We start from the raw sequence: 26,715 nt of genomic DNA, 5'->3' as shown, positions 1-26,715 counted from the left end.
AACGCTGGCTATATATGACCTCTACAACAGTTACCTTGATTTTAATCCGCTAAAACAGGTTTGCTCACGACGAGTGCTTCATGGTGTAATATCCAATTTTTTGCATTTCTTCACAGAAACGCTCGGCAGTAACACAAGGACCTAACTAACACTGCAGTTTAGATTCTACAAGCACCATTTGCTCCTTTAACTGCTTCTCAAAATTAAGTGGTTCTTCACGTGTTTATTTTAAGTGGCGGTAATTTCAAGTAAAGCTAATGAAGGCTTACAGCTATTTGCAGAATACGAAAAAGTAATGTACCACTATACCCTTTTCCATGCTACACGTTCAACTCACTTGAGAAATTTACTGGTGCTTGTTGCTTGAGGAATATACATGACGAATCTGTTTGGCGAACTGACGCAGGCTGCTCGGCCCAAATTTTTTTGTGAAATATGCCTTTTAGACCGTATGGCTGCAGCCAGAAAGAAGCCGAAGCGTCAATCTATAGTAGTATGGGACATATTGAAGATATCATAATTCCCCGGTGGAGGGTCAAAAATCAAGTGAGATATGTAAGCCTTGTGGTGTTTTCTCTATGAAGGTTTGCGAGGTTCTCTTTTATGTACTCACGAAGCGAATTTGTATAGTTAAACAACGTTTGTATAAGTAAACAACGCTGGATCGAGACATGGTGAGGCAGAAGGTGCTTGAATTTTCTTTTTCTAGTCACCATAAGCTGCGCTGTAGTACCTCGAGAATACTTTAGGCATTCCAGTTGGCGCTGTAAAAAGCTGCTTTATGTTTTCAATTCGAAGTTGTAGTGAACTGATGAGTTTCGCGTACAATGCGTGCCTCGCCATACCGACAGTCGGTTGCTACCGTTGCGTGAGGGGTGTGCCATATTGTCGATAAAGGCTACTGAGGGCCACCGTGAAACATTTCATCGCTTGCAATTGATTGGCTCTCGATCTTAACCACTAAACTTTTCTCCCATGCGATTGCTATTATGGTATTTGTGAATTAACTATGTAAATGCTCTACATGGCACGCCGTCGTGTTAGCAGCCATAAGCAATTCGTTTTTCGGAGGCCTGTTTCTGAGGGGTGAAAGTAGCAGCAAGCTTTTTCACAAGGAATGCGTGCTTAACTCTTTCTTTTACACATTAATAAATGGTCATATTTGACTAGAACAGCTCACCAGAGTAATAAGAATCTTGATGACAGCTTCGCTGGGCAGTGTCTAACACGGATAACATGTTGACGCCAATTGCCACAATTTTTCTTCCATGTAAAATGCTATGTCTCTCATAGCTAAATACTAAGGGAATGTTAAGTGTTCAGCGAAGCATCGTACACAACTTCACGTGTTGAATTTGCAGACATTCTTTTAACGCAAAATTTATGGACAGACACGGCGCATATATGCATTGCAAAACCAGTAGGCCCCTTAAACGCTACATAGCTTGCGATAGCCAAGGCGCAAATTTTCTCCTCTCACGCGCTTTTGAAGGAGGAACTGTGGTTCAGGCACAGCAGCAGAAAGAAGCCGACATGTCCTTCAATAAGTACGGCTCGAGCCACCCATACCCCAGGCATACACGAAGGAAACGAGCACGCGCGGCAACCGAGCGAGCCAGAGCGAGCGGCGTCCTGGCCGTGACGTCACTTGCGAGAGGGCGCCACTCAAAGTTCTCGCCGCTAATAGCGCGTCGCGTCGCGGCTCTGCCAGTCGGTGCGGTGATCGGTGCGATGAAATGAAAACACGCCTAGAGCTGCGCTCAAATTTCGCATTAGGGAGTATCGTAATCGTCGATGGATTTTTTACTAGGGCTAGCTAGATATCAGTACTTGACCGCGCCTCGTTGCAGCGTGTTTTGAAGCTAGAAATTCCCTTATCCACAACATGCATCGTCTCGCTGGCAACCTCTGTGATTTTACAAGAATAAGGCACACATACCCACAAAGGCGTATGTAATATGAGACTTAAGACGTAATGGCTATGGAATGCCGCAAGGAGACGCGCACGCTAAATCGAAGAAACTCTCCGACGCTCACTGAGAAGCCCTCAGACCGTCTCCATCTTAAGCATTTGTAGCAGCACATGCGGAATTCGCACCTCGTTTTCTTAGTAAAAGCTTTGGTTATGCAGGTTAGATGTTGTCAACGCCACAATTATATTAAATATCTGTGATAGGTTACGTAATGGCTCAATGACATACGCGTAGTCAAGTGTTTGTCAACGACTTCTCAAATGTCGCATTTTCACGGAGCCATCACATCTTGGCCTTCTCTATGTCGTAAGAGTTCACCAAAAATGCGCACATTTTATTTTTGTGTGTGTATCTTGCCATGAGACGAACAACCTACCTTTTGGTCGCAGGATCCACTTTCCACTGGTGACGTACGCTCCCGTCATCTCCGCTGAGAAGGCCTACCACGAACAGCTTACCGTGGCAGAGATCACCAACGCCTGTTTCGAGCCTGCCAACCAGATGGTCAAATGCGATCCGCGCCACGGAAAGTACATGGCCTGCTGTATGCTGTACCGGGGCGACGTGGTGCCTAAAGACGTCAACGCTGCCATCGCGGCCATCAAAACCAAGCGCACCATCCAGTTTGTAGACTGGTGTCCAACAGGGTTCAAGGTGGGCATCAACTACCAGCCACCAACGGTGGTGCCAGGAGGCGACCTGGCTAAGGTTCCTCGTGCTGTCTGCATGCTGTCCAACACGACAGCCATCGCCGAAGCCTGGGCTCGACTGGACCATAAGTTCGACCTCATGTACGCCAAGCGCGCCTTCGTCCACTGGTACGTGGGCGAAGGCATGGAGGAGGGAGAATTCTCCGAGGCCCGCGAAGACATGGCCGCCCTCGAAAAGGATTATGAGGAGGTCGGCATGGACTCCAACGAAGTAGTTGACGAGGGCGAGGAGTACTAGGAACAACGCTGCCTTCCTGAACAAGAAAGGGGAAGAAAGCCCTTCACTTTGTTCTAATAAAAATTGAATAGCAGCAATAACGCTGATGCGCTGTAGTAACGTGTTGCCAACGCGTTACTTGTCAAGCCAACACACTGCAGTAACGTGTTGGCCTCGCCCCGGCCAGCACGTTACTCAACTATACGTTCTGATTCGTGTTACGGCAACGCTGTACCGTACGGCTCCGCCGGGTTACTCACACGCGTCACGCAGACCTTTTTATCGCTTTGCAAGTTTTTTTATTATTATTATTATCTCTCTCCTTTGTCTTTAATCTACGACAATCACTCCTCAAACGACTTCGCTCTTGCCAAATAGGCGACAACAAACCTGATCCAACGGAGCGAAAGACCCGCTCAGGACACAGCAGTGGCCTGTGCGCTGTCCTTTCACTTTAGGTAACGTTATGAACGGACAGACATACTCACCCATTAGCTCCTGATGAAGTCAGTGCTCTAAAAAAAGATTTAAAAGAAAAAGGGGGTTGACGGGAGTGGAGGCGGGGATAAACGCCGGGATGGTTAATGTCGATCCAGCTGGAGAGTGTAATTATTCTAACATGTAAAGTACCTGTCATCTTCCGTAATAAGCGAACCTGCCCCGCACGCACCCTTTCTTCATTCGTGGGGAAGGTGAGAGCGTCACCTGCAAATGAGCATATACAGGCGACACTACTTGCACAATCGAGGAGTCCACAGCGCCGCCGTGGAAATACGTTTTCCGAACGCGTAATCTTTTTCCGAAGTTTCGAAGCCACTGCGCACGGTATCGACGGTGTCGTCAGACTGCTTGGTGGGAACCCTGTACAATTTTTGGTGCTGTGGAATAGGGACCGTATCGCTCCTCGCTCCTTTTAGCGTCGAAACGCCAAAAAGAGGAACTCGTGCAGTGGCCTCGCAACTTTTGAAAAACACTTACTTGGCGGTGCGCACAGAAGCAGCCTTGTGAGATCTTAGCTCCATACGGCTTGACGGTTGCAAGAGCGTAATCCTAGCAAGATGTACACCTTTGAGGAAAACTATACGGATCACAGGTTCGCCGAAAGTGCAGACTTTCTTCGTAATTAAAACGCACAAACTGAAACTGACGAATACATATGAAAGTTCGAAATGTCAAGTTTGGACAGCAGTCTTCAATTTCAACTAGTGTTGCAATGCGGGCTTGTTAGTATGACATCTTGGAGTACTACGCTAGCGCATACAGACAAGGACACAAAAAGGCACACGAAAGACAGACACGGCGCTACTGTCTGCGCCGTGTCTGTCTTTCATGTGCATTCTTGCGTCCTCGTCTTTACGCGCTACAATAGCACTAACATTTAATTTCAAGTTGCGTTATCAGGCGGATAAGAAAATCGGCTTTATCGCGGAAGCGCTGGTCTGTATGCTTTTGCACAGGTGTGTAAATTACATTCGCGTAGCGATACACGTAAATGGAAATTCTCAAATTACGCAGCCTCTTTTATGACGCCGAGGCATTCCAGAAAAATGTAGATTCTAAATTTGCAAGCAAACCTCGCAAATACCAACTGCGGCAGGCAAAACGGGGACCCGCATTCAGCCATGACGCCACCTTCTCTGCAGCGTCTCGTGCAGTGCCGCCAATCTCGCTAGCATACAGACAGTATATTTCAATACAATGAGCGTGGATTCTTATCGCGTACCTGCACTTATAAAAGAAAACTGCTTTCCTGATAGCAGGAGTTGTTTGCGACTCGTGGCTTAATAAAAAAACTGTAAGTGATGCGTAAACATTGAGCATTCGGTAACTTATATGTCTCTGTGACACGCCTGACGGAAATAGTGGCCGCAGAGGTCATTGTCCACCGACTTACGCGCACATTCAGTCACTATTCTTGAGCGCGTCTGCACAGTTCTGCGGTGGGAGATGTCCGTCTTATCGCAATCGGTGCGCTGTTCACGCACGACGGCGTAACCGGAGACAGCGCATCGACTAGGCTCTGCGGGCAGTCGCTCGAAGGATGTGGGTCGCGGCTGATCAGCAGATCCTGGCCCTGACCACGTAACTGATGCGAAATTTCTTCCTCCGAGCTGCCGGACGGAGCCTCGTCTTCCGCTGGAACGTGCAACGGCAATTCGCCTTCTGCCGCCTGCTGGCTCATCACAGAGTCCGCGTCCATGGTGAGCTCCTGTAGGGCTAAGTGTCGCCAGAGGCCGAGCACCACGGGATCGTTGCCTGCGTCGTGAGAGAAAGAGTACTTAGCTGACAGATAGACTGTTTAGTCGGGCCACGAATGAACTCTGCTACGACAGTTCTCAAGAAGCGCTTACAACGCAAGCGCAGACAGGGCGATGTTACTGGAAGCAAGGTGCAGACGCTGAGGTCGACTGCTTGTGACTGCTGCTTCATTTGGCGAGTTCCACAGTGCACAACGACGTCGTATGTCGCATGACCATATTGTAACATGTCACTGGTATAGCTCGTAATAGCTGCAAGGAATTTATTCCTACTTTACTTTCACAGGCACGCACTCACGTACATACACTCTGTTCCATACTTATTTATTTATTTATTTCACGTACTTTCAAGGCCCGAAGGCGTTACCGAAAGGAGTGGAGTCAAAACAAGAAGTAATGCAGTAAAAAATACAAACAAAAAAGTATTAACAAAAATACTAACAAAAGGCATTTTGAACGGCGGTCTTGAAGTTAGTAGGGTCGGTGATGAGTGCGATTGAGGCGGGAAGGCGATTCCAGTCCGTGCTCGTCCTGGGGATGAATGAGTCACTGTACCGGTTAGTACGGCACAATGGCACCCCGATTTTAAGGCTGTGGTCAGTGCGGGCAGAAATATAAGACGGAGGGGCAAGAAGGGTCTCTTTTAACAGGGGGTTCAAGTGAAAAACTTTGTGAAAAAGGGAGAGACGGGAAGATTTGCGGCGTGACGAAAGATCAGGTAAGTTAAGAGTTCGTTTCATTGAAGAAATACTTGCATAGCGAGAATAATTAGATAATACAAAGCGTGCACTTCGGTTTTGAATACTTTCAAGAGTAGAAACTAATGAAGACTGAGTCGGATCCCAAATGGCTGAAGCATACTCCAATTTGGAGCGAACTAAAGTTTTATAAAGAGTTAGCTTCAGGGAAGAAGGGGCAGAGCTAAAATTACGGCGTAAGTAACCAAGCATGCTATTGGCGTTTTTAGTAACATAGTCAATATGCGAGTGCCAAGAAAGGTTATTTGATATGTGAAGGCCGAGATACTTGTAAGAGCTAACTGACGTCACAGGTGCACCATTAATAAAGTAGGTGTGTGTGGCAGCGTTACGAGATATACGCATGGCCTTGCATTTATTTGAATTTAGTTGCATGCACCAATTAGAACACCACTCAATTACGCGGTTAAGGTCGTCCTGCAGCTCTTGCGAATCTGAAGGATTAGTAATTTTACGGTAAAGAACACAGTCATCCGCGAAAAGCTTTATGGAAGAGTAAAGAACGCAGTTCGGAAGATCGTTAATATAGATTAGAAAGAGAAGTGGACCCAGGACTGACCCTTGAGGAACACCTGCTGGTACGTTAGAAAACCGAGAATTACAGTTATTAGTGTTTACAAACTGCGTCCTGTTAGAAAGAAAGTTTTTTATCCATTCGAGTACATTAGCGTCCAAGTTAAGTTGAGACAGCTTAAGCAGAAGTAAATCATGGGTCACAGAGTCAAAGGCTTTGGCAAAATCAAGAAATACGCAGTCAATGTCGGTACCTAGATCAGAAATTGCAAAGAGATCGTTAGTAAATGTTAAGAGCTGTGTTTCACAGGAAAAGAACTTACGGAAACCATGTTGACAGGGGTTGAAAAAGGAGTTTGATTCTAAAAACTCAGCCAAATGAGAATATATTATATGCTCAAGAATTTTACATGAAATGCTTGTTAGTGAGATAGGCCTGTAATTGCTTGGTAAGTGTGTGTTACCTGATTTATGAACTGGAATCACCTTTCCCACGCACCAGTCGTGTGGAAGAACAGACTGCTGTAATGACTGAGTGAAAATGTGCGACAAAATAACAGCAGAAAATACATTAGTACACTTCAAAATTTTTGAGTTCAGGCAGTCTGGGCCGGCAGAGGAGGACGTTTTGTGATTGTTAATTAGGCAGCTAACACCAACCCAGTCAATAGAGATTGGATCCATGGGCGAAAAACCAGAATTGGATACAAGCGGTAATCCACGTGGCATTGTGGTAACATGTGAAGAGAAAACATCATTAAATATATTACAGCATTCTTCAGGAGCAACAGGTTGATCATTTGGGTATGTTAATTGGATTATTTTGCTTGGTGTACCGTTAACTATGGTCCAGAATTTGCGAGGATTAGTTTGTAAGATGGACGGAAGGGTAACAGAATAAAAATGCTGTTTCGCACTAGCGGAGGCTGTGTTGTAGTCATTTTCAGTGAGGTAGTAAGCGGACCAAGCAACGTCACTGCATGAAGCTTTTGCGCGACGAAACAACCGCTTTTTTTTGTTACGTAGTCGCTTCAAAAAGGGGTTGAACCAAGGGGACCGTGGCTTGCAAGCGACTGTTCTTTGCGGTACGAAACGTTCGATTAATGACAACAATTTATTTTTGAAAATGCACCAGTTTTCTTCAACACAGCGCTGATCGCAATTAGCGATGTAAGAAGCTGCGAAATTTTCCATTTCAGCGGTGATGGAAGCCAAGTCGGCTTTGCTGTAATCGCGGATCACCTTCGTAGTTTTCTTAACAGGAGCCCGTGCGTTGATATGAAAAGTGAGTGCAAGGTGATCACTTAAGCCTTTTATGTAAATAATTGGGGAAACTGTGTCAGGGTTCGTAGTGAGAATCAGATCTAGTATGTTAGATGAAGAGGCAGACACGCGCGTTGGTTTCAGTACAAGCTGGGTGAAGTGGAAATCCAAACAAGTGTTTATGAACTGGGTACTCTGAGAAGACTGGGACGTTGCCATGTCGTTACGCCAAATGATATCGGGAAAGTTAAAGTCACCAAGAAGAAAAAGGGGAGCGTTAGGGTATCTGACAACTAATTTGTTCAATGCGTCGTGAAGGTCATCGCAAAATGATGTCGAAGCAGTAGGAGGGCGATAGCATGTGCAAAATATAACATCTCTGTTGTCGAGTACAACGCGCACGCAAACAAGTTCAAGTGGTGTTTCTATGGAAACTGAGCTTGAAGTGAGCGTTTCAGATACTGCAATCAAGACACCTCCACCTGATCGCACACCACGATCGCAGCGATAACATGAATACAGTTTTTCACAATCAAAAATTTCGCTATTTTTTATCCGAGCAGAGAGCCATGTTTCAGTGAGACATACTATGTCAGCAGCGCATGAATCAATCAGTGAGGACACCGCAGCACGTTTATTTAGTAGACTTCGCACGTTAGTGAAAAACGTGGTAGGTGGTTCAGTGCACAAAATTGTGCACAATTTAGTTCAGTGCACAAAATTCAACCGAGTGATGAGCACGTGATGTGAAATGGAATGACGACATAGCAACGAGGGCTTGAAGCGTACCTGAATAAAAAACATGGCTAGGCATTGCGTTCTGCTCATTGCTAATGAGTGCACATTTTTGGGCGATATAGCCATAAACAGCTGGGCGCTGTGTATGACCTCTGTGTCGATGACCTTGTTTGTACGAAGGGAAAGGGAGCGGTGATAAGGCAAAGACAGGGAAGCCAACTATGCTGAGCCCGGTTAGCTACTCTGCACTGGAGAAGGTTGGAAAGGGCAATAAAGGAAGAGTAAAATGAGAGAAGGAAAGTTCACAGTATGTGCACACACACACATGCACAAGTTTTCATCGTTCAGTCAGTCAGCGGTAATACATGTACTGCTGACTACGATGCTTTGTGCATCGCAGACGTACGAGGCCGCGGTCCCAGGATCTGTTGTTCTATAAAATGTCTGTCATCTAATTTCCCCAAAGCGATCCGAAGGGCAAGCATCTGAACTTCGTATGATGGGCAGTCACACGACAAGTGCTTTAGAGCTTTTTATAGGGCACGTGTGCAACAATTGACGTTGTCCGCCATTCTAAGAACAAATAGGCTTTCATATAGAGACAATGCCTATTCCCAGCCGACACAGTAAGGTATCTTCATGTCGAGTAAGCCCTGCTTAGAGTTGTAAGCAAAAAGTGGGGGCATAACACATGAGCTGGAGCCCCCACCTACCAACAAAGGTGGCAGCGTTGGTTTCAGAGCGCTCTAGATCTCGCGATTCGAGCTCGAGTGCTGCCTAGAATTGTGCTGTTACACTTTTCCAAAAAAGGTATTTCAAAACCGCACCTTCTTTTTCGACAGTGGAAATGTCCAACTAACCAAAATTTCGTTGCTGGCCACGCCGCAAAGCTAGCGCACAGAGGCTTGAGTCGCGAGACATAAACGTGCATTAAAATACAGCACAAAGGATATTGCTTGATTATCTGTCCCAACGCACGTGCAGCCGCGGTGTGAATACTAATTGCAGCAAGCCCGTGATGTTGAACAGAAAACTGTTTCGTTCCGCACCCGCCGTGGTTGCTCAGTGGCTATGGTGTTAGGCTGCTGAGCACGCGGTCGCGGGATCGAATCCCGGCCACGGCGGCCGCATTTCGATGGGGGCGAAATGCGAAAACACCCGTGTACTTAGATTTAGGTGCACGTTAAAGAACCCCAGGTGGTCGAAATTTCCGGAGTCCTCCACTACGGCGTGCCCCATAATCATAAAGTGGTTTTGGCACGTAAAACCCCATAATTTAATCATGTTTCGTTCCGGAGCAGAGAAAAGGGTTCAGTTCAACTTTGGAGAAAAAGAAATCAGAGCCATTTCACTCTGTGTAGGTGGATGACCAGCGGAGCTGTATATATGGTGATAAATATGTTTATAATATATATGTTGATTGAAAATAAAAGACACATATCGCAGTGAATCTCGTTCTCTCGCACGATTTTCTTGTTGTTTTATTAAATTGCATACTCAATGCTTTTTTTATTATTTTTAACCTTCTCTTATTCGCCTTTTTTATATTTCTTATTAGGTCACCAAGGTGACTCGCTTTATGGTCGCTATGATGTACGGCCAGCGGCTCTGTAGAGACGCTGGAAAAGTTCTTGGCCAATGTGAGGTCTATACACGACCGATGATGCGTCGTGGGCACACTGATGTTTGTGAAACAATGAATGCCGAACCTTTCCAAGAGAAACGCCACGGACAAGTTTCCGTCTGGCCGAGGCACGTCTATGTTGAAATCACTCACAATTACGATGGGAATGGAGTCGGTAGGGGTGATCCAACCAAACGTGCATACGCTTTGCTTCTGCGGCATGATCTTCGTCCGTATTACGTGCCGGCCGCCGCGCACATTTCCGCGACGGTGTTCTTAGTAGGCGCGCTGTTCTTCCGCAGTCATCACCTTACGCAGCCTATCCATTGCACGGGTGGTAGAGAGCTGAAATAGGGTCACGTGGTTTGCCTATCGAACCCGTGACGTCATACCGCAATCCACACTATACAGTGTCTACTCCGGTTTTACTTTTTTTTCTTACGATATTTTGTTTATCACAATACGTTTTGACACTTCTCGCGATTAAATAACGCAGCTGGGGTATACCCGGCGATTCGCTTTTGCTTGATGCTTTAGCTCTTTTAGCTCTGGGGTGGCCGCCATCTTTTTCGCCCACGCACACAAACCGCCAGAACCTTGCGTGTAACACTTCGACGTAATTACAGCCCAAATCGGTTAAACCCGGTTCATGTTCGTGTGAATCACCGACGAGTAATGACAGGAAAAGTTAATTGAGGTATTCTGCTCAAAAGCTCGAATGCCGTAATTATAACCGTGAATTAGCGGTGAGAGTCCCCGCAGCGACTTTCACATTAATGCACTGAAATAAGATACCCACAGGCTCGGGACTCGAAAGCGCTGGTGAAGAGCGACTATATAGAGAGCACGGAGTACCTGAAACATTTAATGCGATAGCATTATATGACAAATTGTGTGTAAACCCGGTGTTGTCGTCGGCAGAGTGACTGAAAGATGGTACTAAAATTGTCGACGGCACTTAGAGTAAAAACACGTCAAGAATGCTCGGATCGACGTCAAATTTGTCAGGCAGGTTTCTGTAAACAAATTCAATTAATGGAATTGAAAATGAGGTTTGGTACATTTCGGTCTGGGCGGGAACCGAGCCCGGGCCTCCCGGATACGAGGCTAGCACGCTTCCCCGACGCCACAGTGGCTCCACGGTTAGGGTTGACTAAAGTTGTGCCTAGTGCGTGCGTCATTGTACACGTCACGTCACTGCTTCCGTCACTGCATCCCACGTGTCACTTGCTCTTCGGAATTCATCGGTGCTGCGTCTACGGCGATGCACTCTCGACGCCAAATCATGACTGCATAATATGAGGTGTGCCTTGTGCGTGCGTCATTGCACACGTCACGTCGCTGCCTTCGGATTTCATCGAACTGGGATGCTCTCCGACGCGTCTACCTCAGCGGCAGCTGTGCAACGTGGTCGCCCGCCTCAGAAAACGAAGCAAGGGAACACACAAAAAAATTCATCGTTCTGCAACAAAATGGTCCGAATGTTTCGAAACTGTTGCCAACGTATACGCAAACACACACACACACCGATTCAGCAGAAAGAACTTCAATGCATGTCGAAGAGATAAATCGAAAACCTTTCACCTAAGCGATTATAATGCTTTCGTATTCCAACCCGTAAGCAGTCTTAAGTGTCTCTGCTGAAGTTTTCTTTCGCCATCTGAATTCATACATGAGTTCCATGTAATCAAAACACTACAGCATTGTCGGAACCACAAGGCGCACTATGGTTGCCCAAAAAATTGACTCGCCATCCCAGCCCTGCGAAAGTAGATGTCCAGCGAAGCCGTCGAAAAACCCCCTACAGCTGCTGAGGGGGGTATGCAATGCTTTATTGCTTTAGAGTAATGGTAGTGATTGTAATTTAGAGTAATGACATAATGGGAGTAATAATAAATTTGACAGCTAGCACGCCGCCGCAGGTTCGTATTTCCGTTTCTTTTTCCCTTTGCTGCTCCTCGGGAGTGCTAACTGTGCACTGCCTACTCATAGTGGTGCTGCAACAACAATGAGATCAGTTGCTAGGCTGGTACATTTACAGCGAAGCTGTTAGCCTCTAGTTGGTCGGTACTTTTCGTGTCCCGTCAGCAAAAAATAAATAAATAAATAAATAAAATGAAAAAAGTGCGTATCTTTTTTAGAATCAGGCATAGAACACACAGCTCAGTATTCATTTAAATAAAAAGAAGCACAATACAAGCGTCAAAACAGCACGATGGATGATAAGGCGCCTGTGAACAATGCGAGGCACGTTTCTTCTCCTCGCGTGTGATTCCCGGTAAATATAACGGTTGCCATAGCTGCTCCGGTGGGAAAGGGGCAACAACAGCATACGAATCAGTGAGTGACGTTCCCAAACTTCGTATATAAAAGGGAGACCCGCCTCGCAACTCTTTCAGTTCATTGCAAGGCCGCTATGGGTAGACCCGCAAAGACTCCCGAAGAGCAGCGTGAATACGACGAACGTCGAAGAGTGCAAAACAACGGTGTCGTGCAAAGACTGTGCAGAACAATAAAACATTTCATATCCCCATCGACGGCATTTGAGTGGTTTTCTAACAGCTTCGCTGGCCGTCCACTTTCGCAGGGTCTGGATGGCGAGTCAATTTTTATGTATGAAAGGCTATGTGAGATCCCTCCCCATGTCGCAAACTGCCGTAGCCGCGGCAGCTTGCCTAACAGTAATCTTTACCGGGAAATCTATGCGGGCAGCGCTACGTGCTTAGCATTGTTATCAGGAGAGCCTTATCATCAATTATGTGGTTCGTATGTTTGTTTTGTGCGTGTTCTTTATTGAACCGAATGCTGTTCTGCATGTCGTATGCGTGGTTCCAAAGAAGGTATGCACTTTTCGTTTCACTTTGCTTAGTTCTTCAAGCCTGCGTCATCTCCGCTGCAGGTTGGTCCGCTATTGCACAACCTCCGGGATCGGCCCACATTTTTGCCGACATTTTTGCCGACCATTGAGAGGCTAACAGCGTCGTTGTAAAAGTGCTTACATTATAACACTTACGGAATTTTTTTTTTTTTGTCGTACTCAAAGCACTTCCTTCACCCGAAGCTGCGCATTTTGCAGAGTGGCCGGCGGACTCTTCTTGGCGGATATGTGCGGCGCGGAGGGGCATCATTTGTTGCTGTTATGACGTTATGCGAGCGCGCACTCGTATGGCACTACGCGAATGTCCACTCGCATGACGTCAGTAGAGAATACATGCATGTTGTCGAGAGCGGCCAAAAAGTTAGATTTGCAATTGCGATATTTTAGATGTTTTGACTGACTGACTGAATAAACTTTATTGAAACCAGCAAGAGATGGTGGCTGGGCCTAGGCCTCCCACGTGGGGACGTCGAGGTGTTGCCTCTTCGCCGCCTCGCAGGCCTGCTGGGTCGCCCAGAGTTGGTCGTCAAGGTTGGGGCTACGCAGGGCAGCGTGCCATCTCGACGAGAGGGTCGTGGGGTTAGTGTCGGGGTATTGGTGTGTACAGTCCCAAAGCATGTGTGGAAGTGTGGCTGGCTGTGTCTTGCAGATATGGCACGTGGGATTGGGGTAAATGTCTGGGTAGATCTTGTTGTAAAGTTGTAACGAGGGGTAAGTATTGGTTTGTAGCAGGCGGAAAGTTGTAGCCTGCGCTCGGGATAGTTTGTTGTGTGGGCCGGGGAAGGTTCTACGCTCTAAGTAGAAGGACTTCACAACATCATTGTAGCGTGTCAGGCGATCCCTACCGGTGGGGGCAGCCTCCCCTTCTCCCGCGCGGTTAACTAGGCCTCGCGCTAGGGAGTGGGTAACCTCGTTGAGGTTGGGGAGGTGCGGGATGTTTTGGGAGATTTTCTATAACGAGGTGCCTTCATCTTTGCCCGTGGTGATTGGCTCTGCTTTTTTTTTTTTTTTTTTTGAGCATGATATGATGCACGGGAAACACTGAATCGATTCAGCGTTCCGAAGCGGTTTGCCAACTGTTAGTTGATTTTATTCCCCGAAACATGGACTGAACCGGAATGAAATAAAATTACCTTGAACCCGAAATGAGCCCGTCAGTTTTCGGTTCGACACCCTCATTGTAAGAATATGCGATGTGACTTAAATGAACGAAAAAATTTAAGAAACTGCAATGTATAGGATGAAATCTCTGGCTTCAAGATTTTCTTGATCTGGTAAAAAAGCTTCACGTTGTCATAAGGTTCCTACTTATAGATCACTTCAAAGCATGCGCTCCCAATACGGCGAGAACTTGTGAAGAATTTTATGGAATATGTAAGTATTTACGCATATTGCCAAGCAGAAAATGTTTGCATAATCTGAGAGTCAGAATATCTGTAGCTAATGCGGTGGTGGTACCAGCTATTTCTGTTTTCATTTAGCACTCTTTTCCTCACTCTGACGGACGTGACGAGCCGCCGTCACGTGATACTACGTAAATCGTCACGCGACGTCAAAGACTATAGCTCTGTAGTGGTGTCCCTCAAGCCCACTATTTACTAACTACGAGGGCTGAGAGTATAGATATATGGTATAGCTGATCACGGCCGGACTAGAAAGAGGGCGTGCGCGTACTGCAGTCCGGCCGTGAACTGGTATGACTTCCAGAGGTCCCCGCTCTTTGGCTCGCTCTGCGCGACGGTCGCTGAGAAGATATAGCACCGTCGCCTATCAGTAAGCCAGCGCATTGCTCCCTTAGTGACAACTTATTTCTGATCATTTTAAGGGCGCTGCGCCCGGCAGGTGGAGATCGCTCAGGCCAGCCGCCGCGAGTGCCGGCGTCGCAGACCGGACAGAGAAGTGTGTGCGCGCGCACCTGGCAGCTGCTCCTGCTCGATGAGAAACCGCAGGGCCTCCTGGGCGCAGGCTCGGTATCCCGCGATGGCCCAGTCCAGCTGGCTGCCCTCGTCGCTGCTGTTGCTGCTGCAACCAGGCGTCGGCATGCCCCGCGCTACGTGGCGCCGCCCTGCACTCGCACAAGCACGACAGTCGATCAACGCCTTGAGTAGAAGCCTATCGGGCTTTAAACCTCACTTTCGTTTCACCATAGCTATTGTATTCTCTCAACTCGTCAACCTCCAACGATTCATTTGTTTTTCCTCCCTGCCTTTCTCTCGTTTTCATATCGCTCTATCGCTCTCTCTCTAGTTCCGTTGCGGTACCGTGCGTGTGCGCACCAGAGTGCAGTGCCAGTTCAGAAAGTTCACGTGCCGTGCGTGCACTAACAATGCACGATTATTTCGAAAACGAATAGAATAGTGCAAGCCTTGTTGTCGGCTCGGCGCATATCGCGCTTTCGGCGCATTACGTCGTATAGCGTCTGCTCTTGTGACGCGCCACAACGTTTTGCTTTCAAGTATTCTCATGTGCTCAAAGTTTGGCCCTTGTGAGGACATGCTTCTGCAATCAGGCAGCACCTCCCATTAACGTGCCTTGCACGGCAGGCATTGTACGCCTGTCGTGAACCTTTTAGACAAATTTGCACGCAGCAAAAGGGAGGGTATTTTCTTTTCGTTATCCCAATAATCGCTATATTGATAGTGCCACTTTGTGAGAACGGAATGATGTACGTGGATGCCGTTTTTCCGTCAAAAACGCGTTCCAAGACTAACACATGCGATCGAAAGTAATTTAACGTGTCACACTACTTTATTAACCTGCCCCCATAACCATCCAGACATGGAACTTATCAGGTTTTCTGATTGGGCAAGTTGGTGAATCATAATTGTAAGTGTACAGCACGAATGTTAAACATGGACGAGGGAATTGACAAGGACAAGCGCAGGCTACCAACTGACGTTTTATTATCAATGCGCCGAATTTATACAAGGAAGTGAAAGCGCTACCTGAAAAAGAAAACATACAGGAACTAGTGAGTAGCAAAAAAAAAAAAAAAAAATACCACAAAGCGATGTAAAGTAACATCACAACCACCTACCATATAGATGTGCGCATTCCTAAAATCTCGAGCTCGGTCTGATAGGCCCATGGATAGCTTGAGAGTTTTCAGGAAGGCGCACGTATGGTATATAGGCGGTTGTGATGCTACTTTACAACGCTTTGGGTATCTCTTGTTTTCTTGCTACTCACTTGTTTGTTTTTCTTGCTTCCATCTTCACTGTAGTTCTCGTATTGTGTTCATTTATTTTTTTCAGTGAGCTCTTTCACTTCCTTGTATAAGTTTGACGTATCGATAATAAAACGTCTTGTGACAGACTGCGCTTGTCACTTGTCTCGTCCACGTTTAACCTTAGTACTGTATACTTACAATAGACCTTGTACTTGACATTCATATGCCAGCTACAGGAAACGTTGTAAACAAAGCGGGCGTTATTTACGTCCGCGCACCATGAATGAATTAGCGCTGCGCCATGTCGTCTGCTACCGAAAGCTGGCACGATGTCTGCATTTTAAAGTAGCGAGTGAAGGAGAACCGTGAACTCGTGCTGAACTTGCACGAAGTCATATCGAATAGCGCTGTACAGGCGGCGCTCGCTGCACTAAAATCGAGGACGAAGGTGCTGCACTACCTAACTAGTGCAGAAAGGGCAGCGAAATAGAAGAGACGAATAGTTTTGATGGCATCCCTGCCGCGGCGGCCGCATTTCGATGGTGGCAAAATGCAAAAGCGCACGTGTATCGTGCACTGGGTGCACGTTAAAGAGCCCTAGGTGGTCAAAATTAATATGAAGTCCCCCATTACGGTCTGCCTCATAATCAGATCGTGGTTCTAGCACGTAAAACCCCATAATTTAATTTGTTTTAGCCTTTATGGCGACCACGATGTTACAGCAGGTCATAATAAAAGCCCCTGGACTCCCAGCCAACACACCTCCAGCTTCCGACGGGGTTTCACCACTCTAGGCACCTGCAGCAACTAGCGTCAGAGAGGATGATGCACCTGCAGAACGATCGATCGATCGATCGAACTTACGAACGAACGAACGAACGAACGAACGGACGAACGAACGGACGAACGAACGGACGGACGGACGTCCGTCCGAGCTGTATACTTGCTGCATTGCTCTAAATTTTCTGCACAACGTCTAAGCCGAAGACGAAAAAACGCGAAAAAAACTAATACTAAGGAAAACAATCATTACACACTTTTTTAGTATTGCGGTCGATGCCATGTGTAACGGTAACGAAGATAATGCACGTACCTTCCATCACAGCTGTGGCTCTTTAGTGTTATATACAAGATCCCTTGGAAAATTTTAGTAATGAAGGCAGTTAGTAAACGTAAGTAGTTGCGAAGTTATGAATTTCTTTTCAAGAGTGCTGGCAGTTGGAACGCTGAACTTCGTTGTTTAAAGGAACCGCATCCATTTCGAATAAGAAAGGATTACAAACAAAGCATGTTGGTGTCGTTTCTATCGTTCTTCGGAAACGCGAGTATCCACGAACACTAAACACGAGAACAGTGAAAGAAAAAAAAAAAAAGACATCCATGAAGCACGTCCATACCTCTATCACGCTATCGCAATTCCACACTGCACGTGCACATTTCTGTTATGCAAAGACTACGAACAAGTGAATCTGCGTAGAGCACAGCTCGCACACAAAATGCTTGGTGTAGCCCCGCGCCCTGCAATCTGTCACGTCTTCTTAAACTTCTCAGCGAATGACTTGCAGAAATTTGCCGTTTCATAACGAAAGAAAGCTTTCTGTATTATGCACGAATCGCAGGACAGAAACATCGCTCTATTTGACCTCTCCTCATCGTCTCCGCCAATTTTTCGCGTTGTTTCAATAAATATCTAAGATGAACCAACTATAGCCCACATTAAAATGCTGTTCCACTACCAATACACTCCCAGGTACAGCGCTAAACGTCCAAATGGTAAAAGATATCAGAAGGTGAGCACGTACCAGGGACCTCAGCATGAGCATTCCGTCGAGGCGAGGGGACTGCAGAACGCTATCGTTGCGTACCACTGGCATTCCGAAGCTCCATCTATGCGTCCCGTCTCCAAGGCAGTCAGCAGCGCGCTCGCAACACAAGCCTGCGGCACTCATACAGCCGACGAGTTCGCGGCGCACGACGCGCATCACGCGCTGGGCCGCGGCTCCAACCTAGCCGGCGGAGAGTGAGCGCACGTCGACAGGCGCGTGGTGGCAAGCTGCGGGGAGGGGGGGGGGGGGAGGCGACGCGGGCGCCCAACCATCTGCCCTGCCGGCGCGTGCATTGAGCGAGCCACCGCACGCGCCGGCTGCACGTGCCGGCTGCTTCCTTTCATGGGCCACGAGCGAGGAGCGGCCTCCAGATGTTCCATCCGGCCTAGGAAGGAAAACGCCACCCCCTCCCCCCCCCCCACCACCACCACAGGAGGCACGCTCCCGTTTACGCACTCCCCTCTTGGGCTGGTCGCGTGCGGCAAATCGCCAGGTGGTTGCTTCCGCAACGGGGCAGACGCCCATCGGAGTGCCATTGGGCCAAAGCACTAGGGTTTCCTTCGGACAGCGATTGGAGACAGTCAAGCTTTTGTGTGCCTGTCTCAGGTGCAGATCCACTAGGGGTGGAGGGGTTTTCTTCAAGAAGCTCGCATGGAGGCGAGTCAGACAGAAAGGTGGATTTCAGTATCATTGCGCGTGCATGAAGGACCTCCACCGCTTGCGAAGCTTCAATGAGCACCGCCTCGTGCCATCAGTTTCGTATGGAGGCTATGCCGGCATCGGTCGTAAAAGAACGTCCAAAACAGCTAACCATTTTGTGCTGTTCACTGAATGGACAAATATGCAGTGTCGGTTGACGTTTCTCCCAAGGTTAAATTGCAGCTGTAAGATTGTTTTAAAGAGGTAGCATATCCTAATGTAGCTCGCATTCTCGGATTACTTCACACGATATTGTCTCGGAACGTATACTTTCACTAACGCTGCATTACAGTAAATAGTCAGGCGCACCTTGTCGATGAGAAATTTGGCATCCTTGCGCTCTTGTATCTTGCAGCCAGGTTAATATTTGGGCGAGTTGGTGCACCAGTACATAATGAAATGAGGGAATCGCAATAGACAAAGAAAAAAGACACCAGCAAGCGCTTACTCGCAACAAAACTTATGTGAAAGAAAAAATGCGTATTAAAAAGCAGTTAACGCTTGTGGCGTCTTCTTTCTTCTTCATTGTCTGTAACGCTACTCTCATTTCATAATGGATCCAATTCTATCTTCCTGCATACCGGCAATTACAAAGAAGATCCAATCAGCTGGAGACAGTTGAGTGTAAATAACGCACCTTTTTTTTTTTTTTTCAGCAACGCATTATTATAGCTGTAGTGGGCAACCATAATTGTGACAATCAGTGAGTTGTTTAACCAATTAATTGTCTGGTTTCACTGATTATCTTTTTCATCAATTATTTTAGAGCATACGTCACAATTGTGCAGCTGAAGTCGGCTGTATTCAAGGCACTTAGCAGGCATTCAGGCTAGCATCCAGTTTTAATATGTTCTACCCCCAAAGCGGTCACCTTAATACATCTTCGGCAGGTGCGTAACGAAGGATATGTGGGTAATGACACAGGGAACGCGAACGCATCCCTCCATAGGTTTTCGGAAGGATATCCCAAAAGTGGTGCTAGTTAGGACCGCGAATTTATTGTTCTTTACTAATTCACATGGAATGCGACGGTTAATGATTCACATGCATCTGCTCAACTGCTAGGGCTTCCAGGCTTGCCAAACTTCAAAAAGGGCCCTGCAACACCTTTTCTTCAAACCTTATAACACATTGGAGTGAGTGCGATGTCATTCAATTATTGTTCTCCCGAACAAACTTATGAAATGACCTAATAAAAATAGAGCTGTTAAAGAAACGCAACACGCTTACTTTCCCCCTCAACCCATTTTCTCTCAGCATGCATGGAGCGGCACCGATAGCAATGCCCCCTGCCTATTGCTTTTCTTTTTCTTTCTTCCGCGGAGCACTTGTGGCAACACTTCAAGTTCAAGGTTAGCGTCCTACAAAGGTACCCCTGAGAGACAAAGGAGCGATGACGGGACGGTCTGGAAGAGTCAACAACCGCCGCTTCACCGTTTGCTAGAAGACTGGAAGGGTGTGAATGCATGCGCCATCAGGAGTAATTCATGGTCATGAACAATCACTGACACTAAGTGGCTGGCGTCTATTAGTTGTCGCACGGTCTATGACGTCATTGACGGCGGCAATAGAGAAAGGGCCTTCGAAAGCCGCAGAAGAGAGCGAGCAATATTTTATGCGAGATCGTGGGCGCCCTGATGCGTGCAGCGGAATAATTTTCATTTTCATTTCATTTATTTACTCTCAGAGTCGTTAGGCGTCACAGAGAGAAGTGGGTAATGGACAAGAATGCATGTGTGGAAGGCAGATTAATGAAGATGACCATATACAGCAGACTTGAAGGCTTCGGGTACTGCGATAGACACGACGGAGGCGGGAAGGTGGTTCCAGTCCACGCTGGTCTTCGGAACAAACTAATCAACACAAATATTAGTCCTGCAGCTTGGCACGCCAACTTTGAACCGGTGGTCCATGCGGGATGAAAAGTAAGTAGGACTAATAAAAAGTGATTGCTTTAGAGCTTCATTGGTGAAATGTATTTTGTAAAAGAGGCATACACGAGAAATAGGAGGGCGTACGGAAACGTCAGGAAGATCTAATGTTTTCTTCATAAGCGTTACACTGGCTGAATGAGAATGATTAGAAAGCACAGAACGAACAGAGCGATTTGGATGGATTCGATAATCGTATGGGTGATTTGGTGTGGGGAAACGAAACTGAAGAGGCACACTCTACTTTCGGGGGCACAAGAGTCTTATATAGAAGTAGTTTTAGGGATACAGGATCCAAGGAAAAATTGCGGTGAAGGGAACCAAATGTTCGGTTAGCATTATTAGTGATACGTTCAACGTGAGTTTTCCGTGATAGGTTGGCGGTAATGTATACGCGAAGATACTTATAATCAGAGACACAAGTTAAAGGATAATTATTAAGGAAGCAGGTGGGCATGAAGACTGCTTACGCGTTATTCTCATTGCTTTGCACTTGCCAATATTTAGTTTCATAGACCAGGTGTGACACCAAGTGGAGATGTTATCCAGATCAGATCGAAGAGTGGCTGAATCAGAAGCGTTAGATATTTGTCTAAATCATCAGCGTAGATTCTAATTTGTGAGTCAATGGAATCAGGAAGGTGTTTAATATAAATGAGGAAAAGCAGAGGACGAAGTACGGAGCCTTGGGGAACTCAGGATGTTATGGGGCATACAGGTGAGTCAGTCATTAATTGTAACGTACCGGGTACGTTACAATTTGTCTCGATTCACCTCATCAGATTTGTACAAAGATTTAGTATACTAAGCTTGAAGAGTAGTAGTTGATGTGACACAGTATCAAATGCCTTCGCAAAATCTCAAAAAATGCAATCCACAAATGATGGAAATACTTATGGAAACAGGAATCCTATGTTCCTTGTTCTTTAATCACATATGCAAATGCCTTGGCATGACAATAAAACGTATTGGAAGAACTAGCACAACACACGCGCACGTAGGCACAAGCATAATCCTAGCTGGTAGCCTGCTTGACAGCTGCTTACATTTGTTAGTGGGGACAACAGTGTAATCAAATCTAAATTCGCCGAGTCGGAATTGAAGTTGAAAACTTAATTAAATCATTATTTTCGGCTCCCTCTGAGTTATCAGGTTGTGTTAACAGGCTCCCTCTGAGTTATCCAGAACTAAATAAAGGAAATAAAGAAAAACATCGTGATCGAGCTAGTGCCTTATCTGCCGCGCCCGCGCAAAAGTAACACGTCGCGTTTGGTGCTAGTTGAAAAACAAGCTGCGATAGCTGTATGTCTTAGCGTAGATAAAGTGCACGGATATATATATACATATATATTTTTTTGCCACACAACCTATCACCACAAAAGCGAATTGACAACGTCAGTGCAAAAGTTTAAAGGTGCGTTTCGTTTCGTCCCAGTCGCCATGTCTTTCTCTAACGAGTAGAAGGTAAACATGATCCTTGCCTTGGGATCTGCGAATGGCAACAAGAGGAATACCGCAAATATATTTTATTTTATTTATTTTATTTTGTGATACTGTCAATCCCATCAGGGATTTTTACAGGAGTGGGTTAGAAGGGTCTGTAGACATTGTTGTACAGGCATTTATATAAGAATACAAGAGGGTACTTGGTAAGTGTAGAGTTTCATGGACCTATGTTAAGAGCAATAAGTATGGCAAAAACATAACGCCCAAAGAGCTTATTTCAATTACATATGATGTTTTTCAAAGAGACAAAAAGGAAGAAGGATAAGCATATGGTTATACAATTGATAGCATCATACATCATTTCACATCACACATTTCCAAGAACATTTGGTAATTAATACAATGATAAAGACAATGTTGATAACATCATTTAGTTGCGATTGACAGTACTGTTGAGCCAACAATTTCAACAAATTTGTCAACAGTGGGCTGTGCGACTAACGTCTGGGCTAAAGCATTCCAATCGCGAACTGCTCGCGGGAAGAACGAAAAGCTGAATGTATTGTTAGTGCAAGAATATTCTTGGAGTGTAAGGTGATGCTTGTGACGGGTTTCTCTGGATGTGTTATAGGAAATATAGGTGTTAGAATCCACATGAACCTTATTATGCAGGATGAGATACAAAAATTTGAGTTGGTACAGCATCGCACGACTGCTTAGTGTGCGAAGGCCGATCTCGGATATAATCTGAGTAGGCGAGTCGGTGCGCCGAAATCGGTTACAGATAAACCGCGCGGCTTTTCGCTGGACAGCCTCAAGAGTGGCGATTTGTTTTGGGGCAAAGGGAAACCACGCCACGTTCGCATATTCTAAGACAGGACGTATGATTGTAACATAGGCCAAGAGCTTGGCCTCCTTCGTAGAGTATCGCAGGGCCCGTTTTAAGAACATGAGCTTTCGCATCGCTTTGCTTGCTACGTGCTCTACATGAGCCGACCATCCTAAGTCTGATGATACGATAACGCCTAAGTACTTGTACTGAGTGACAGTGTTAAGTATAGTATTATCACAGCCGTATGAAAAAGTAGCTTGGATTTCTTTTTTGTTACTGACATTGAAACTGTTTCATCGAAGTTGATGGCCATTTGCCAGTTTTCACACCATCGGACTATCAAAGAAAAATCCTTGTTAAGACTAATTTGGTCTTGCCGGTTTAGTACTTCTCTATACAGGACGCAATCGTCTGCAAATAACCTAATTTTGGATTCAATCTGATTAGTTATGTCATTTATGAACAAAAGAAACGGGATAGGGGCCAAAACGGAACCCTGGGGTACACCAGAAAGTACTGGTACAGTTTCAGAAGCGTGGGAGCCTAACTGAACAACCTGGCGGCCGTCAGATAAGTAATTGCTAATCCAACGAAAAATTGGCCCATGTCCTAGTATGTGTTTAAGCTTTAGGAGTAGTTTAGCATGGCAGACACGATCAAAGGCCTTTGAGAAGTCTAGGTAAATTACATCTATTTGTTTCTGGTCGTTAATTGCTTTGGCGAAATCGTGTAGTATCTCAACGAGTTGGGTAACGGTAGACAGACCAGTCCTGAAGCCATGTTTGCATGAATGGAGGATATTGTTTGCCTCAATGAACTGTGTAACGGATTTTAAGATAATACGTTCCAAGATTTTACAGCATGTACATGTGAGAGAAATAGGCCTATAGTTTGACTGACAAGAAATATTGCCCGATTTGTAGACGGGCACTATTTTAGCAATTTTCCATTCTGCTGGGATACATTGTTCGGAGATTGATTTATTGTAAATAAGGCATAAGTATTTGCTTACTGACTCGGCATAACGTTTCAGGAAACAGTTCGGGATTCCGTCAGGACCGTTGCACTTTTTATCGTCTAAATTTAATAATAGTGCGAACACGCCTGCTTCAGTTACGACTGGAGCGCTCAGTGTTTCGTTGTGCTTTATATTTTCTGGCCTGTAAGCATGCGTAATGCCATTGTCGGGGGTAAATACAGAATGGAAGAATGTGTTAAACGCTTCCGCTTGTTTCTTTTCTTCTGCAGGCGATAACGGTTTTGTGCGGTTATCGTTTTGCCTGACATAACGCCAGAATTTCTGGGGTGAGTCTTTGATCAAATTGCTAAGCGTTGTACTGCAGAAGCGCTGTTTTCCTACCTTTGTTGCTTCCTTTAGTAATCTGTTTAACGAGTTTATTTTTTGGCAGAAGTCTGGAACTGGGCATAATTTGTTAGATTTCCGCAACCTTTCTATTCTACGTTTTAAATGAATTACGTCACGTGTAATCCATGGGTTGTGCTTATTGGTGTTCTTTTGTATTTGTGGGACAAATTGCCTTAAGCAGTGCATAACATGTGCTTTGAACAGCAACCAATCGGCCCTTTGAACAGCAACCAAAGGGCCGAGCCCTTTGAGATTAGCTCGTTAAAGTCGTAGTACTCGTGTGCAAGGTAGGTCATAATGGAGTCATCGTCTGCTTTGTTAAATGCGTACACGCGCTTTCGAGTGTTACGTTGGCGGATTCGGTTTGGAATGGTGAACGAGCAAAAAACCATGTGATGATCCGACTGTCCTTCAAGAATATCGACTTTGTCATCTTCTTTGGAAAAGAAATCGCTTATGAAAATAAGGTCTAAAATGGAGCTTGAAGTGCCCTGGACACGGGTAGGCTTGGATACTATTTGGGTCAGGTTGAAGGTAAACAGAAAGCTCAGCAAGGTATTTGTTACATTGGATGGGCTCAGTGAGTCCCAGTTAATCTCTGGAAGATTAAAATCTCCTCCCATTATTATGGCGTTCCCCAGCATGTGTTGATACATGTACTCTAGAAGCTGCTCGAGATACGAGACTGCGGCTTGGGGCGGTCTGTAGACGGCGCCAGCATAGACGTGGGTCTTGCCCAGCTGAATTCTACACTAGACCGCTTCCACCCAAGGGACATCTGGCATCACTGAGTAACTTATGCCTTGGCCTATGAGCAAAGCAACACCACCACCTCTGGTTGTTCTGTCTTTTCGGACAATGGAGTAGCCCGGAGGCGCTACTTCATGGTTTGCGATGTCAGCGTGCAGCCATGTCTCAGTCACACAGATAATGTCAGGTTCAAGAGCAATCAGAATCGCCTCTAGTTGTTCGATTTTGTTCAAAAGGCTGCGCGCATTAACATTGAGAACAACTAGGGTCGACGGCGGTTTCGAGTTCGCGTGGCTGGTCCGTTGGGCATGCTTTCGTTTTTTGCAACTTCCACTACGTCTTTCGCTTGATCATCCCAGGTGTACAGGCGATTATTTATTTTGACTTTATCGTAGGAAAAAAAACTCTTTCTGGTCTCGATGTACTTTCGTTCTTTCCCATAGCTTCTTTCTAATTTGTCTTACTGCAGGCGAATAATCCTCACTAATTGAATATTCAGCTCCTTTTAGCTTTCTGCAATTGCTAAGTATGTTAGCTTTATCCCGGTAGTCAAATAACTTCAAAATGACAGGTCTGTGCTTGGGATTATCAATCGTTTGTTTTCGCCAAAGACGGTGGATTCTTTCGATGCCAGCAGTTTTCATTCCTATCGTATCTTCAAAGATTGTTTTCTCAACAGCATCGAGCAGATCTTGGTGGCTCTCATTTTCGATTTCCTTAACACCGTATACGACAAGATTAGACCTGCGGCCTCTGTTATCTAATTCGTCGACTTTCTTAGTCAAGGACAGTACCAGGTGATAGAGTTTGTCAACCCTTTCCACGCATTCCAAGATCTGCTTTTCCATTTTGCCTATTTTTAAGGCTTTTTACTATCGCTCCAAGTTTTTGATTGGTCACCAGTTTTTCATTCTTTATCTCTTGGATGTCTTTTGCAATCATTTTGAGCTGCTCTTCAATCGTAATGTACCCGGGCCCACGATTAGTCTCGACGTCCCCTGCCAGCAACGACAGGAACCGCAAGGAATTCGACAGATCACAGAACCACTCAAGCAAAGCGTGTGGGCACGGCAGCAAAACAAGACAAACATTACTGCTACGAAAGGATTTGCCGAACCGCTTCCTCACCTGGATGACAAACAAGAATGGATTTGACCGATGCATCTCGGCACTGCTGCCGCGCGCACTGAAGGATCCCTCGCAGAAGCAGGTCCTTAAATAGCATTCCCGTGACGTCATGATCTTGTCCTCTGATAGAGTTGAACTTGTCGGGGGCAAGTAGCCTCTGGCACCATCTGGTGTCCGACGATAAGGCCAGTCACGTCCCGGGATATCAGGTAGGTGGAACAGTTGCGTCGACGAATTCCCTGGTGAAGGTCCGGTTACAGTGAGCAGCAAACCAAGCGTAACCTGGATGGCAAACAAGAATGGATTTGACCGATGCAGCTCGGCACTGCTGCCGCTCCCACTGAGAGATCCCTCGCAGAAGCAGGTCCTTAAATAGCATTCCCGTGACGTCATGGTCTTGTCCTCTGATAGAGTTGAACTGGTCGGGGGCAAGTAGCCTCTGGCACCATCTGGTGTCCGACGATAAGGCCAGTCACGTCCCGGGATATCAGGTAGGTGGAACAGTTGCGTCGACGAATTCCCTGATGAAGGTCCGGTTACAGTGAGCAGCAAACCAAGCGTAACCTGGATGGCAAACAAGAATGGCTTTGACCGATGCAACTCGGCACTGCTGCCGCGCCCACTCATATATATATA

General features: G+C 46.2%; 2 protein-coding genes across 4 annotated transcripts in view; one reads left to right on the top strand and one right to left on the bottom strand.

Annotated features, from left to right (window-relative positions):
* LOC126544146 (tubulin alpha-1C chain-like) overlaps positions 1–3,001 on the top strand; it is a 31,327-nt gene extending 28,326 nt beyond the window's left edge. Inside the window, exon 4 of the mRNA XM_050191381.3 lies at positions 2,363–3,001. Coding sequence (XP_050047338.1) covers positions 2,363–2,921 — 559 coding nt within the window. The 3' untranslated portion in view covers positions 2,922–3,001. The remainder of the gene's footprint in view (positions 1–2,362) is intronic.
* Positions 3,002–3,994: 993 nt separating this feature from the next.
* Positions 3,995–26,390, bottom strand: LOC126544158 (uncharacterized). 3 transcript variants are annotated; one of them, XM_072287075.1, is made up of 3 exons: positions 26,362–26,390; positions 14,848–14,997; positions 3,995–5,156 (listed from the first exon to the last, which is right to left on the bottom strand). In XM_072287075.1, the coding sequence occupies exons 2-3, from the start codon at positions 14,972–14,974 to the stop codon at positions 4,810–4,812; spliced, it is 474 nt and encodes a 157-aa protein (XP_072143176.1). In that variant the 5' UTR covers positions 14,975–14,997; positions 26,362–26,390; the 3' UTR covers positions 3,995–4,809. The 3 variants fall into 3 exon arrangements, with proteins under 3 accessions (XP_072143176.1, XP_054917977.2, XP_050047356.2); XM_055062002.2 differs by lacking the exon at positions 26,362–26,390 and adding an exon at positions 26,080–26,327; XM_050191399.3 differs by lacking the exon at positions 26,362–26,390 and adding an exon at positions 17,904–18,140.
* Positions 26,391–26,715: the final 325 nt, after the last annotated feature.

Source organism: Dermacentor andersoni, chromosome 1 (assembly GCF_023375885.2).
Source record: "Dermacentor andersoni chromosome 1, qqDerAnde1_hic_scaffold, whole genome shotgun sequence".
Lineage (NCBI taxonomy): Eukaryota > Metazoa > Arthropoda > Arachnida > Ixodida > Ixodidae > Dermacentor > Dermacentor andersoni.
Note: the sequence above shows the minus strand (reverse complement) of the source record. Positions and strands in the feature narration are given on the sequence as shown.

What these genes read in the sequence shown, in the direction of transcription:
- LOC126544158 (XM_055062002.2), bottom strand. Translation starts at nt 26,176, where the DNA reads ATGCTATTTAAGGACCTGCTTCTGCGAGGGATCCTTCAGTGCGCGCGG. An exon ending in CATTCTTGTTTGTCATCCAG is followed by an intron (nt 14,998 to 26,079) that starts GTGAGGAAGCGG and finishes GTGCGAGTGCAG; the next exon opens with GGCGGCGCCACGTAGCGCGG. An exon ending in CGAGCAGGAGCAGCTGCCAG is followed by an intron (nt 5,157 to 14,847) that starts GTGCGCGCGCAC and finishes CTCACGACGCAG; the next exon opens with GCAACGATCCCGTGGTGCTC.